Here is a 14,251-nt window from a genome sequence, read left to right as displayed (position 1 = left end):
TTTTTTTTTTTTTTTTTTTTTTTTTTGGTGTAATTTCTTTCATTTTTATATTATACCTGTGAGAGTTACCCATTTTGGTGCATTTAGCATTGGTTTGTGCTTTTTTCTTTCTCTCTTTCTTTTTTTTTTTTATTTGACAAGATCTTGCTCTGTCCACCAGGCTGGGTGCAGTGGCACGATCATGGCTTACTGCAGCCTCGACTTCCTAGGCTCAAGTGATCCTCTCACCCTAACCTCCTGAGTAGCCACAACTACAGGCATGCGTCACCATGCCTGGCTAATTTTAAAATTTCTGTAGAGACTAGGTCTCCCTGTGTTGCCCAGGCTGGTCTTGAGCTTCTGGGCTCAAGCAGTCCTCCTAAAGTGCTGGGATTACAGGCGTGAGCCACTGAGACTGGCCGGTTTGTGCTTTTCCATCCCTGCGTGGTATTATATTTTGTGAATGTACCACAGTGTATACATCCATCCTCCTGCTATGGACATCTGGATATCCTCCCATTTTTGTCTGTTATGCACAAAGCTGCTCTTACCCTTAATTTCAACATATATTTGCCCACTTCCTCTAAAATCTATCAGTACTTCTCAATCTGATCTAAAATCTCCTCAAAATTTCTGGGTGAGACTCTGAAGTTCAGAACATTATCCAGAAGGATCCACCAAGCTCAAGAATGCACAGCTAATACGGGGGCAGACCCTTACATTTTACCAATCGCTCTCACAAGTATCAACTCTCAACACTCACAACCATCCAAATGGGCAACGTGGGGCTGCTTGGCAGCGTTCCCTACCTTCCCGAGCTGTGTACTCATTGTCCTCAATGATCCGGGCCAGGCCAAAGTCAGCAATCTTACACACCAGAGATGCAGAGACCAAGATGTTGGCGGCTCGGAGGTCTCGGTGGATGTAGTTCCTCTGCTCGATGAAGGCCATGCCTTCTGCAATCTGCACCCCAAACAGAGACACCTTTGTCCTCAGACCTGGCCTACGCCAAGATGGCCCCACCAGAAAGCAGCAGAGAGGTGTTTAAGTGGAAGAAAATGGGAAATGTCTGCACCAGCCCTCCCTCTTTTGTCAGGAGGGCCCCAGGGCTCAGGGTGGCATTCGTCCATCAATCCATTCAGGTTAGGGGGATCCCTAAGGCCTGGGCCAGTTTGGGGGATTCTCAAGAGTTCCAGGACTTCCAGAGAGCACTTTGAAATGTTCTCAGGGAAAAAGCAATGGGACTATTTCTCCGGGACCTATTCTTCCAGGAACACACACACACCCCCTAGGATACTATGAAGAACTTTCACCTTCAACTGTCTTTCTGGGGACAACCTAGGCTCATGTCATATTCTGCTATACCTCTCATATCTTCCTCATGCCCCAGCCTGGGTAAGGAAAATTCACCTATTTACTCAAAAGAAATCTACTGAGTGTCTTGTGGGTGCCAGACATGTTGCTTGAACAGGTGACGAGGTAGGCAAAGCTCCTGCAGGTGGTAAGCACCATAAAGAAAAGATAAAATAGGCTGGGCATGGTGGCTTACACTTGTAATCCCAGTACTTTGGGAGGCCGAAGTGGGTGGATCACTTGAGGCCAGGAGTTCGAGACCAGCCTGGACGACATGGCAAAAACCCATCTCTACTAAAAATACAAAAAGAAGATGAGCGTGGTGGTGCATGCCTGTAATCCCATCTGCTCAGGAGGCTGAGACACGAGAATTGCTTGGACCCAGGAGGCAGAGACTGCAGTGAGCTGCGATCGTGCCACTGTCCTCCAGCCTGGGTGACAGAGCGAGACTCTGTCTCAAAAAGAAAAAAAAATAAAACAGAGTAACAAAATATGACCTGTAGAGAGCTTTTTCAGATTGGGCGTTCAGGGAAACCTGCTTTGAGGGGGTGAGATTTTAGCAAAGATCTAAATGGTGATATTAATAAGTGTGTCACATAAGAATATTCTAGGCAGAGAGAACATCAGGTGCAAAGGCGTGGAGGTAGGAAAGAGCTTGGGTGTTCATGGAACAGTAGAGGCCAGTGTGGCTGCAGAAGATGCCACAGAGAGAGTGTGGAGAGTTGAAGTGGAGAGGAAGGCCGCCAATCATGAACTGCCTTGTAGGCCAGGAGAGGAGGGTGGGTTTTATTCTGAGCGTGCTGGGGAGATAGTAGAGGCCTTCGAGCAGGAGCGTGACATGTTCTGATGTACATTTAAAGATCACCATGGCTGCTGAGAGAAGAACAGACTGCGTGGAGGATTCTTATTCACACCAGGGGCCCTAGAAGCCTCTAATGAAAACACAGGGATTATATCTTGCAGACATTTTTACTTACAAGGGTTTGGACAAGAGAGGTTGAAGATGAACCCTTAGATGCCCAGAAAGCAGCACTTTTGCTTTGCAAACTGGGCTATGAGCTCTTTGAGGCAGGAATGACCATGATCTCTGTTTTACAGACATGCACTTGTTCCAGATCACACCACCAGGAAAATTGTGAATGTCAGACTCAAACCAGTCTGAGGACTCCCAATCCAGTGCTTCCTGCTGCCTCTAAATAACCCAGCACTCCAGAGCTCCAGCGGACTGCAGCTGGGTGCAGTCTGATGAAATTATTCTGGAAGCGAGGGCATCTGACCAGACAGAACAATCAAAGCACCACCGGCGGGCTTCTCAACGTCTGAGGCAAATGGGTGGCGCACTTGCAAGGAGTGGACAGCAGGGGGCACCCGAGGCAGTTAGAAAGGACACCCATGCTTTTCTTTTTTCTTTTCTTTCTTTTTTTATTTCTTTTGAGACAGGGCCTTTCTCTGTCACGGAGTACAGTGGTGGGATCACAGCTTACTGCAACTTGTGCCTCCTAAGCTCAAGCAGTCTTCCCACCTCAGCTTCCCAAGTAGCTGGTACTATAGGTGCATGCCACTATGCCAGACTAAATTTAAAAATAACTTTTTTTTTTTTTTTTTTTTTTAGAGAGAGACGAGGTCCCACTATGTTGCCCAGGCTGGGCTCAAAGGCTCCTCCTGCTTCCGCTTCCCAAAGTGCTGGGATTACAGGCCTGAGCTGTCAAGCCCAAGGGAGACCCAGAGACCCAGATTTTTCAATAAAAACTTGGAAGAGACTCTGATTTTGTTTGAAATAGTGGGGGGTGGGGATGAAATGGGGATGAGGTTGCCAGGGTGGAGTGAGACAGCATCTTGGCCCTCGGAGTGTGGGAAATTTATGGGTCCTTGGATGAACAGTTAACAAAAATTATTTAGCTGATGGAAGGTATCATAGCTTATTTATAAGATGATACTTAAACACTTATGTGACATTTACCATGTGCTTTAGAGGAGGCACTTTTGCTATCAGCCCCATTTCCACAGATAAGAAAACTGAAGCCCAGAGAAATAGGTAAGTGGCCCCAGCTTACACAGCTTGCAAGTTGTGGAGCCAGGGATGGAGCTCCAAAAGCGTTGCTTGGGGTCCACACTTATCTGTTACTCGGCCCAGCCTTTTTGCCTCGCTTTTCTTCTGGAGCAAGCACTAAACCAATGCTGGTAGTTACCACTGTTTGATCCTCACTGGCGGATGCCCATATGCTACTGATTTTCACAGGAGCTCAATGGGGCAGGGATGACACCCCACTTAGGAGACAGCAGAGGGTAATCGCTTAATGGCTCTGGAGCTGGACCAACTCAGCTTGAGCACTGCCACTCTGTGATGTCTAGCAAGTTGTGTCATCTCTCTGTACCTCGCTTTTCTTCTCTGTAATAGCACCTGGTTCCAAGGGGTCATGTGACGATGAATCCCCTAAGCCTACATCAAAGGCTTAGTAGAGTGTTTGGCACATAGTTAAGTATTTATTTCAAGAGTGGCTCTCAGTGCTCCCAGTGGGGGAAAGTGGTACTCAGAGAGGTTAAGCAACTTGCTCTAAGCTACACAGGCAGAGGTGAGATCAAAACAAAACTCTATGTGACTCCTAAGCCCAGATGCTAATGGTGTTGCTTCTCAAGGATTTGCTGACTGAATGAATAACGAGTAGGTTTATTGGGCCCAGGTGTAAGCACTGCAGGTTGATAAGGTGGTAAGATTTCATGACCGTCAAATAGCGTGCCTTGGAACTTGGTTTTGCTTCCAAAGGGAGTCACAGCATCAGAGCTGGAAGGACCTGTAGAGCTCTTCAAACTGAATCCTATGGATGCCTCAAGGTTGTATGAGTGGGGGAGACAAAAGAAAGGCCACAGATAAGCCCCCACCCTGCTTCAGTCAGAGCAGCTCTGTTTTGACCTGTTTGTATATATGCAGCTACTGCATAACATTTCGACCACAGAGCTGTGACCACAAAAACACCACATGCATGGTCCAGTTCTCTTATTTCCACCTGCTGCTCCAAGCTGCCTCTCTGAGTCTGGAGGTGAAGGCCAAGGCCCCAGGTGGGCTCCTTTCTGTCCGTGGGCTCTGAATCTACCTCTGCTTCTGGACAGATGAAGGCCCAGATCCTCTTTTCCTCCCTTGGTTTGTTTTCCCCTCTGTGAAATGGGGAGAGTGGCTCTTTCACAGTCTGTAACTGCTGCCCAGCAGGGTTTCTGCTAGTTCGAAGATGATAATTTAGCAACAGACCAGTCTATTGTCTCCCAGAGGACCTGGCCCATTGGAGTGAAAACACATTTCCGTATGCCTCTGGCATTCCAGGCTCTGAAAATAGGGTCTTTTGTTACACCTTGTGGTGTCCTATGGGCCCCTGGAATTTGCATACTCAAATGAGCCCTGCCCTGGCCCATCTCCAGCAGGCCCAGCTGAGGCCCAGGCAGGGTCTCACTCAACTCCAGCCACCCTCTGGGCTCCTGCTGAGTAGGCTGAACTCCTTCACCTACTTTTGCACAGGCTGTTTCTTTTGTCTAGAAGACCCTTCCCTTTTCTCTTCATTTATTGAACTTCTACTCATCCTTCAGGCTCAGCCTAGAGGCCACTTCCTCCAGGAAGCATTCTCTGATTGCTCCTGGACCAGGCTAAATGCTCTAGCTATGCACTCTAATACCACCCAGTCCTTACACTCTGTTTTTCCATACATCAGAGAGAGCATGAGAGAGGACAGAAGTAAAAAACTGCTCAGGCTGGGGGTGAGAGGAGCTGCAAGGGGCACGGGGAACATTAGAAAGAAAATGAGGTTTTCAGCAGTGTTTCTGCGATTTGCGAACATCATTTACTTTGTTAGATACTGTGCTGTTTTGACTCAGCCAGGACCACTTGGGTCATGGTCCCTAAGAGATTCAGTTATTTAATACCCATCTTCCCTTCTGGACTGTGAACTCTATTAGGACAGGAACATTTTCATTTTGTTCACTGCTATATCCCCCATAATTAGCACAGTAACTTATGCAAGCCAGTTAACCACACTGGGGCTCAGTTTCTGCATCTGTACTTTACTTCTGCTCTATGCCTCAATTTCCTATTCTGTAAAATGGGTTGTTAATTATCTACCTGTGGCCAGACTGTTATATCGGTGGAGGGGGCGTCCCTGGGATTTGTGTTCTTGGTCAGTCCCCTCCCACACTGATTCTGGGCATGGCTATGTGACTTGGCCAATGGGCCATTAGCAAGCCTGATGCAGGCAGAGGCTTACTGAGAGCCTGCTCATGAAGGCTTGGCTCCTGGTCCAGCTCCGTTTTGGAACCCAGCTGCTGCGCTGTGAAGAAGCTCAGGCTGGGTGATTGGGTGGTTAGGGGCCATGTGGAGATACCCTGGAGGCTGAGCCATGTCTTGGACATTCTAGCCTGGGCAAGTGCCAACAGGATGCATCCGCACCTCATTTTACCACGACAAGCAGAAGAACCACCCAGCTGAACCCCAGGCAACCCACAGGATCATGAGAAATAACAATTGTTGTTTCAAGCTACTAGGACTTGTGTGGTTTGTTATACCAAAATAGATAACAAAAATCCCAGCCTATAAAACTTATAGAATGATTAAATGAATGAATACATGTATAATAAAATACATGCAAAAAGCATAGTTTTATACTGAGCTCTCAATACATTTTACCCATTATTATTACTGCTGTCATCACAGTATGTGGTCAGTAAATATTTGGCAAATAAAAAAACTGAATTCCTGTTTTCCTTCCCCGTTTCCTCGTTAGGCTCTCACCTGGGCTGAGAAATCAATGAGTTTTGGCAAAGGCTGCTTGCTGCCCTCATCACTTTTCAGAAAGTCCAGCAGGCTTCCTATATGGGGGAGAAGGGAGGAACATTTACTACTTTTACTATTTAATGGCAAAAACCACAATTACTTTTGCACCAATCTGATACTTTAGTGTGTGGTGAAGATTTTTCATAGTAGTAGATTTAAATACAAATATTTGTTTGCAATTCCTAGTGTTTGAGAAAGAGAATTTGAGTTTTGTGAAGTGACTTTTGATTGCTAGATGAATTCTGTGACTGAGACAGCCCTTGGGCCTGGATGGCTGGGATCATGCCTTCACAGGACTGGCATAATTGCACAGTTAAAATGAAAAAGGCTTGAGGTTTCAAATCGCCCTAAATGGGATTGTGTGAAATGATTCTGTTTATCAAAAACTGGGCAGAGTGGCTAGGCATGAGGCTCACACCTGTAATTCCAGCACTTTAGGAGGCTGAGGTGAGAGGATCACCTGAGGCCAAGAGTTTGAGACCAGCCTGGGCAACATAGAAAGACCCCATCTTTAGAAGAAATTTACAAATATGTATGTTAGGCCAGGCTCAGTGGTTCATGCCTGTAATCCCAGAGCTTTGGGAGGATCACTTGAGCCCAGGAGTTTGAGATGAGCTGGGGCAAGATGGTGAGACCCTGTCTCTAGAAAAAAATTTTAGAAGCTGGGCATGGTGGCTCACGCCTGTAATCCCAGCACTGTGGGAGGCTGAGGCAGGCGGATCACGAGGTCAGGAGATCAAGACCATCCTGGCTAACACGGGGAAACACGGTCTCTACTAAAAATACAAAAAAATTGGCCAAGCATGGTGGCAGGCGCCTGTAGTCCAGCTACTTGGGAGGCTGAAGCAGCAGAATGGCGTGAACCTGGGAGGTGGAGCTTGCATTGAGCCGAGATCGCACCACTGCGCTCCAGCTTGGGGAACAGAGTGAGACTCCGTCTCAAAAAAAAAAAAAAAAATATTTTTTTTTGGGATGAGCTGGATGTGGTAGGGCGTGCCTGTAGTCCCAGCTACCAGGGAGACTAAGTCGGGAGGATCCTGGAGCCTCAGAGTTTGAGGGTACAGTGAACTATGATCATACCACTGCACTCCAGCCTGGGCAAGCAGAGGGCAACCCTGTCTCTAAAAATAAATAAGTAAATAAATAAATAAAATTAGCTGAGTGTGGTGGCATGGGCCTGTGGTCCCAGCCACTCGGGGGGCTGGGGTGGGAGGATCACTTGAGCCCGGGAGTTATGATTGCACCACTGCCTGAGTAACAGAGCAAGACACTGTCCCTAAAAAACAAACAAAAAAAATGTCAGGGGTTGAAAATGGTTGTGAAACAGTGGCCTAAAAAAATTCCCCAAGAAATCCTGAGTTGTGGCAGGGTGGGGGTGGGGGCAGAACTGCTGCTTTGCCAGCTCCCTCTCCCAGGGCATTGGCAAGTACAGGGAAGACGGCTGATGCGGGAGAGTGGCACCCCCACCACCCCACCACACCCTGGCCCCTAAGGCTCACTGTGAACCATAAGCCCCTTCTCCCATCGCCCAGGAGTATTCTGGCCCCATTCCCTTCTCCTGGGAGCCCCTTGTTCTCCCTTCCCCGGTGACCCCTTAACGTGATTTCACCGCACTAACCAGAAGGGCTGAATTGTTGCATATTAGATTCTCAATGAGTACTTGTTGGAAGAGCTCCTGGCCAGATTGGGGCCATCTCAAGGGCAAGAACCATGTCCAAGCTACCTTTGAGCCTGCAATTGACCAGTATAGGCCACAGCCTGCACCCCCGGCCCTAGCATGCAGCACCTTTGGCCATGAACTCCGTGATGATGTAGATGGGCTCCTTGGTGACCACCGCATGAAGTTTGACTAGCTTGTCATGCTGTAGAGTTTTCATCAGGTTGGCCTCTGCCAGGAAGGCCTCCACCGACATGCTCCCTGGCTTCATTGTCTTCACTGCCACCTTGGTGTGCTTGTTGTAGGTGGCTGGAGGGGGATAGAGAGCAGGGAAGGTGATCAGAGCCCACTGGTCTCCCTTACCACCCTAGAAGGCCCAGCTGCAGACCTGCCTCCTCCAGAAAGCCTTTCCTGCTTATCTCAACTCTCAGAGAGGGAAGCGAAGTCATGGGCTTAGGCCTCAGACAAATGTGGGTTGAAAGGCGGGTTCACCACTTCCCAGCTGTGCACACTAGGGCAAGTTGCTTAACCTCTCTGAGCAGGTGTGAGATGTGCTTCCTCAGCTTCCTCATCTGTAAAGTGGAAATGGTAAGCCTTGCCTTTGAAGTGCTGTTGCAAGGATTTAAAAATAGCTTTAAAATACCGCTCAGGTTATATCACAGACACACACTGCCCACTTTAATCTTAACATTGCTCTTAAATAAATGCCAGACTCACTATGACCCCCAGGCCCTGCATGGCCCAGCCTCGTCCTCCTCTCTAGCCTCATCAGCCACTAAACTCCCCTTCCCTTTTACGTGCCAGTCACCCTGCAGGTCACTCAGTCCCTCAAGCACCCAACTCCCCTCCCACCACAGGCATTTGGCACATGCTGTTCCCTCACCTCACCCCACCCTGCTTCATTTGGTGGGTCTTGTCAGTTTTATAATTGCCTGGGTTTCTATTTTGCCTTGGCTTCCAGGAAGCTCCAATCTAGAACCGTGGGCTTCCTGTAGTAGGAGTCTAGGGCCTTATATGATATTTTTGGCTTTCCAATCTCACCACTCAGATCTGTCTTACCTTCCTTTCCATATTTTCTTTTTTGTCAAATTCTTTTTAATTGTATTATTGTTTTTTAGACAGAGTCTCACTCTGTGTCCCAGGCTGGAGTGCCGTGGTGTGATCTTGGTTCCCTGCAACATCTACCTCCTGGGTTCAAACGATTCTCCTGCCTTAGCCTCCTGAGTAGCTGGGATTACAGGCTCCCATCACCACGCCTGGCTAATTTTTGTATTTTTAGTAGAGATGGGATTTCACTATATTGTCCAGGTTTGTCTCAAACTACTGACCTCAAGTGATCCACTCGCCTCGGCCTCCCAAAGTGCTGGGATTACAGGTGCGAGCCACCGTGCCCGGCCTTGCATGCAGCAGAATCTCAATAAATGCAGTCAAAATACATGGATTTCAAACTTATTTTATCTGGCTGAGTTGTTTGCATCCCTGTAAGTTGTCTTCGCTCCCATTTGGAACGTAGTGGAGTATTAACACAGCAGGGTCCCCACACTGGGCTGGGCACTGCATCTATCCCACACCCCTGCAAAGCAGGCAATGTTGTTTTTAAGTTCTTGGGGAAAATCAGCAGTTGTGAGATGTGCTTTTCTGATTTTCCCACAAGACCCTAACAGTGCTGAGCACACAGTAGATGCTCAGAATAACCTGTTCATCAGTTGCCTGGAAATCTCCAAGCTGCATTTCCCCATTCTTAATTTTCATTATCTGAAAAGGTCTCTGGTTATCTCATTCCTAAACTATTAGGCAGTCCCCACTCTGTATGAGGGAGGGATTCCTCATCCGTCACACCTGCTTCCCAGAAGGAAGTTTCTGACCCCTACAGGACTGGTCTCAAAGGCAAATCAGTGTTTGCACAGCAAGACAATTTGGTTTGCTATCAGAGAACTGCTTCTTTATGGCTATTATTTAAATCTCCACTTCTGCCTTAGGTAGCATTCCCACTTTGCCATAAGGTGCTCCTAGAAGCAAGTGACCTCCCTCTCCCCTCCACCCTCTGGCCCTGTGGGCTCTGGCCCTGGGTCCTTACCCATCCAGACTTCCCCAAACTGCCCAGCTCCAAGTTTCTTCTCCAGCTTGAGGGATTCCCGAGGGATCTCCCAGGCATCTTTCTCCCAAGGCTTCTGGGGCTTGGAAGACATGCAGGGCACCGACAGTTTCTGGCAGAGCCCATCGCTCCCCTCTGGAACAGAGTCCCTGGTCAATTGAGAGCAACAAGCACCGAGCCAGCTAGCCAGAGGTTGCTCCTCGGAGGCCGCCCTGCCTGGTCCACTGGATCTGTCCAGTGTTCCACCTGGTTGCCACCATCAGAGACATTCCCAAGCAAGCAGAGTGTGACGGGGTGCCACCTCTACATCCTGGCCACCCCACCCTCCTGCTCAACAGTCCTAAGCCTTCAGAAGCACCCAGAGCATCTGTCTGGGGATGGCCAGGAAGAACACAGCAGGTCTCAGGGGCTGCAGTGCATCCATGACTAGGAGTCTCCAGGCCCATCGTGGTGGGGATGCCGCCGCCCCCCGCTCCCGGGGTGGGACTCACTCTGGTAGTGGTCCACCAGCTCCTGCAGGGTGCTGAAGGTGCTTCGGGGGGATATGTAGAAGCCACCATTGTCCAGGGTCCGGATTTTGTAATGTTTCACAGTATCTCCCTGCCGAGGGTCGTAGTCTCGCACGGACAAAGAGTAGCTTCCTGAATTGACCAAAGAGAAACCCCTCAGAATGGCATCTTGGAGGTCTGTCACCTTGCATTAGCACTCTCACACCCCATAAGGCTACCGCTGGCACCTCGGCAGAAGTGCACGAGGGTCTGAGTGGGCTGTGGGAGTCAGGCATCCTGGGCTCTCATCCAGGCTCTACCACACCCCTGCCCGTGAAACCTTGGCCACGTGACTATGTCACTTCTCTATGCCTCATTTTCCTCATCTGTAAAATGGGAATCATTTTCATGCCTCCCTACCTGATCCTATTGCCTGATGGCTAAAATAAGCAACCCCTGTAAACTACTTGGAAACTGAACACTCTGCAAATGTTGGCTATCATCATCATTATCTTCATTATTTCTGATCTATTGATCCATCTTTCTATCATCTACCCTACCAAAAGTCAAGAAACCATACTGTATTTTTTACTTTTTCATAAGAACTCAGGCTATGACTTTTCTGGAAAAAATCCAGAAATCCAGTTCAGTTATTGAAATGTGAACACGCTGTGGTAGGCTCAATAATGGTCCCTCAAGATGCTTATGCCCTAAACCCTGGAACCTGAGAATATGTTACCTTACATGGTAAAAGGGACTTTAGATATGTGATTAAGTTAAGGATCTGGATCTGGAGATGGGGGGATTATTCCAGATGATCCAGGTAGCCCCAGTGTAATCACTTGGGTCCTTGTTAGAGGGAGGTAGGAAGGTCAAAGTGGAAGAGGTGAAGATGGAAACAAGAGCTTGGACAGATGTCAGGAAGGGGCCATAAGCCAAGGAATGCTGTAGTCTCTGGAAGCTAAAAAAGGCAAGAAAATGAGTTCTCCCCTGAAGCCCCCAGAAGGAACCAGCCCTGCTGACATTTTGAGCCCAGTGAGGTCAGACTACTGATCCCCAGAACTGTTAGAGAATAGACGGGTGTTGTTTTAAGCCAGTAAGTTTGTATTAATTTGTTACAGCAGCAATGGGAACCTAACATACATATTAGGCTAGTGCAAAAGTAATTGCAGTTTTTGCCATCGAAAGTAGTGGAAAAAACTGAAATTACTTTTGCACCACCCTATATTATCACATAGACCAGAAACACATAAGTCTTTCAGCTCATGACCACCGTTTTGCCATTTGTGAGCTGAATGCCCTTGGGCAAGTTATTAGTCCTTATATCTCAGTTTTCTCTACCATGATAATAGCACAATGCCATAGGATTTGGGGAAGTTTAAACTTTTTTTTTTTTTTTTTTTTGAGTTGGAGTCTCACTCTGTCACCTAGGCTGGAGTGCAGTGGTGCAATCTTGGCTCACTGCAACTTCTGCTTCCCAGGTTCAAGTGATTCTCCTACCTCAGCCTTCTGAGTAGCTGGGATTACAAGCATGTGCCACTGTGCCCAGCTAATTTTTGTATTTTTAGTAGAGATGGGGTTTCACCATGTTGGCCAGGCTGGTTGCCAGCTCCTGAGCTCAGGTGATCCACCCGCCACAGCCTCCAAAAGTGCTGGGATTACAGGCTTGAGCCACCTCACCTGGCCAGTTTATACTGTTGAATGAATAATAGCTTACCATACATGCCAGGCAAGTTCAAAGCACTCGGCATAAATAAACAATGAATGAATAAGAATAACATTCATTATAATGAATTATAACTACATAAATTATATTATTTATTTAATGAATGAATAACTTCCTGGGGTAGGGGTTTTATAATATCATCATCCTCATTTATAGATGAGGAAACTGAAGCCCAGAGAGGTGAAGTAACTCACCCACAGTCACACAGCTAGTAAGTGGCACAGCTGGGATTCAAATCCAGGCAGCTGGCTCCAGAGCCGCTCTTAGCCACTCTGTCCCAGTTGTGGGTGAGACTGGCTTGGTTGCGGCTGGATGGGGCGTGGCACGATCCAGGAAGCAGCAGGGTGGGATTCAGGGGCCTCATGCTGCAACTGTTATTACATCGGCTACACTTCCCACCATGCCCCATCTCACAGGGCTGTGAAAGCTGGACCGGGCTCATTTTCCTGCCCCACAGATCTGTGATGGTTTCTTTGATTTCTTTGCCCTTGTCTGCAGAATGGACCAGCCCAAGCCAAAAGCTGTCCTGGGCACAGCTAGAGAGGAGAAGCGTTGGGCTGTGCACAGCTTTGTCTTTTTGTCTCCTTTTTTTTCCCCCTGGGGGCTTGAACAGGGCTCGCTGGGTGGGAGGAGGCAAAGCCCCAGCATTTACTGAGCTGCCACACTGACTGTGAGTAGCATTATCCTAGCCACATGAAAGCGTCGCCAGTTCAGATAGCTGAGGGTCAAGTAGAGGGCCACACGAGGAACATGCCTTTAATCAATGTCCCCAAATCTGTTTGCTTCAGGGTACCGTGAGGTCACATTTTATACAATGTACTTGGCTTATTTGAGTCAAGCAGTTGTGAACCTAAATAGTAAAGGTGGACTTAGCGCATGGAATCTGAAATCACAAGAATCCTACTGATGTTCATTCCTTTGAGGCAATGAGCCTCAATTGATGCCAGTTTGAGCTATGCAATGTTTTCCAGGCCTGTTCTTGCCATCCATGCACCCAACCAGCATGAATCCACCCTCGCAGCACAGAAATTCCAGGAAGCTGGTCACCTGACATTAAAACTTCCAAAAGCTTCCAAGGAGCATTTTCAGCAGAGTCCCAGAGAAGGCTGGCTTGATTCTCTTCTGGTGACCTCATCCTACCTCATTTCCTTACAGAGGAAGGAAAGGAGGAAAGAGGCTTGTGGATAAGATATATTGTAATAGGTATTTTTTTTTTTTTTTAGAGATGGGGTCTTGCTCTGTTGCCCAGGCTGGAGTCCAGCGGCTCCATTATGGCTCACTGCAGCCTTAAACTCCTGGACTTGAGAGATCATCTGAGCTCACCCTTGCAAGTACTGGGGAGTACAGATGTATGCCACCACGCTTGGCTAATTTTTCAAATTTTTTGTAGAGATGGGGTCTCATTATGTTGCCCAGGCTGGTCTCAAACTTTTGGGCTTAAGTAATCCTCCTGCCTTGGCCTCCCCTACTTGGTCTGTTATGGGTATTTTTAAAAAAACAAAGCAAAAAACAATCCTGATACTTTGTAATCCTGACACTTTGGAAGGCTGAGGTAGGCAGATTGCTTGAGTCCAGAAGTTTGAGACCAGCCTAGACAACATGGCAAAACCCTATGTCTACTAAAAAGAAAGACAGACAGACAGATAGAAAGACAGAAAGAAAAGATTAGCCAGCGTGGTGGCACCTACCTGAAGTCCCAGCTACTCGGGAGACTGAGATGGGAGATCATTTGAGTCCAGGAGGCAGAAGTTGCAGTGAGGTGAGATTGTGCCACTGCATCCCAGCCTGGGCAACTGAGTGAGACTCTGTCTCAAACAGAACAAAACAGGCTGGGCGCAGTGGCTCACACCTGTAATCCCAGCACTTGGGAGGGCGAGAGGGGTGGATCACAAGGTCAGGAGATCGAGACCATCCTGACCAACATGGTGAAACCCCATCTCTACTAAAAATACAAAAATTAACTGGGTGTGGTGGCAAGTGCTTATATCCCAGCTACTTGGGAGGCTGAGGCAGGAGAATCACTCAAACCCGGGAGGCGGAAGTTGCAGTGAGCCGAGATCGCGTCACTGCACTCCGGCCTGGCAACAGAGCAAGACTCTGTCTCAAAAAACAAACAAAACAAAAACCAAAACAAATGAAA

The 14,251-nt window shown here is 47.9% G+C and overlaps 1 protein-coding gene across 1 annotated transcript in view; it reads right to left on the bottom strand.

Moving 5' to 3' along the window:
• HCK (HCK proto-oncogene, Src family tyrosine kinase) overlaps positions 1–14,251 on the bottom strand; it is a 50,046-nt gene that overhangs the window by 7,224 nt on the left and 28,571 nt on the right. Inside the window, exons 7-11 of the mRNA XM_017865076.1 lie at positions 10,389–10,538; positions 9,880–10,032; positions 7,932–8,111; positions 6,104–6,180; positions 789–942 (exon numbers count right to left, since the gene is read on the bottom strand). Of these exons, the coding sequence (XP_017720565.1) occupies positions 789–942; positions 6,104–6,180; positions 7,932–8,111; positions 9,880–10,032; positions 10,389–10,538 (714 nt within the window). The remainder of the gene's footprint in view (positions 1–788; positions 943–6,103; positions 6,181–7,931; positions 8,112–9,879; positions 10,033–10,388; positions 10,539–14,251) is intronic.

Source organism: Rhinopithecus bieti, unplaced genomic scaffold, assembly GCF_001698545.2.
Source record: "Rhinopithecus bieti isolate Rb0 unplaced genomic scaffold, ASM169854v2 scaffold_78508, whole genome shotgun sequence".
In the NCBI taxonomy this organism is placed as follows: domain Eukaryota; kingdom Metazoa; phylum Chordata; class Mammalia; order Primates; family Cercopithecidae; genus Rhinopithecus; species Rhinopithecus bieti.
Note: the sequence above shows the minus strand (reverse complement) of the source record. Positions and strands in the feature narration are given on the sequence as shown.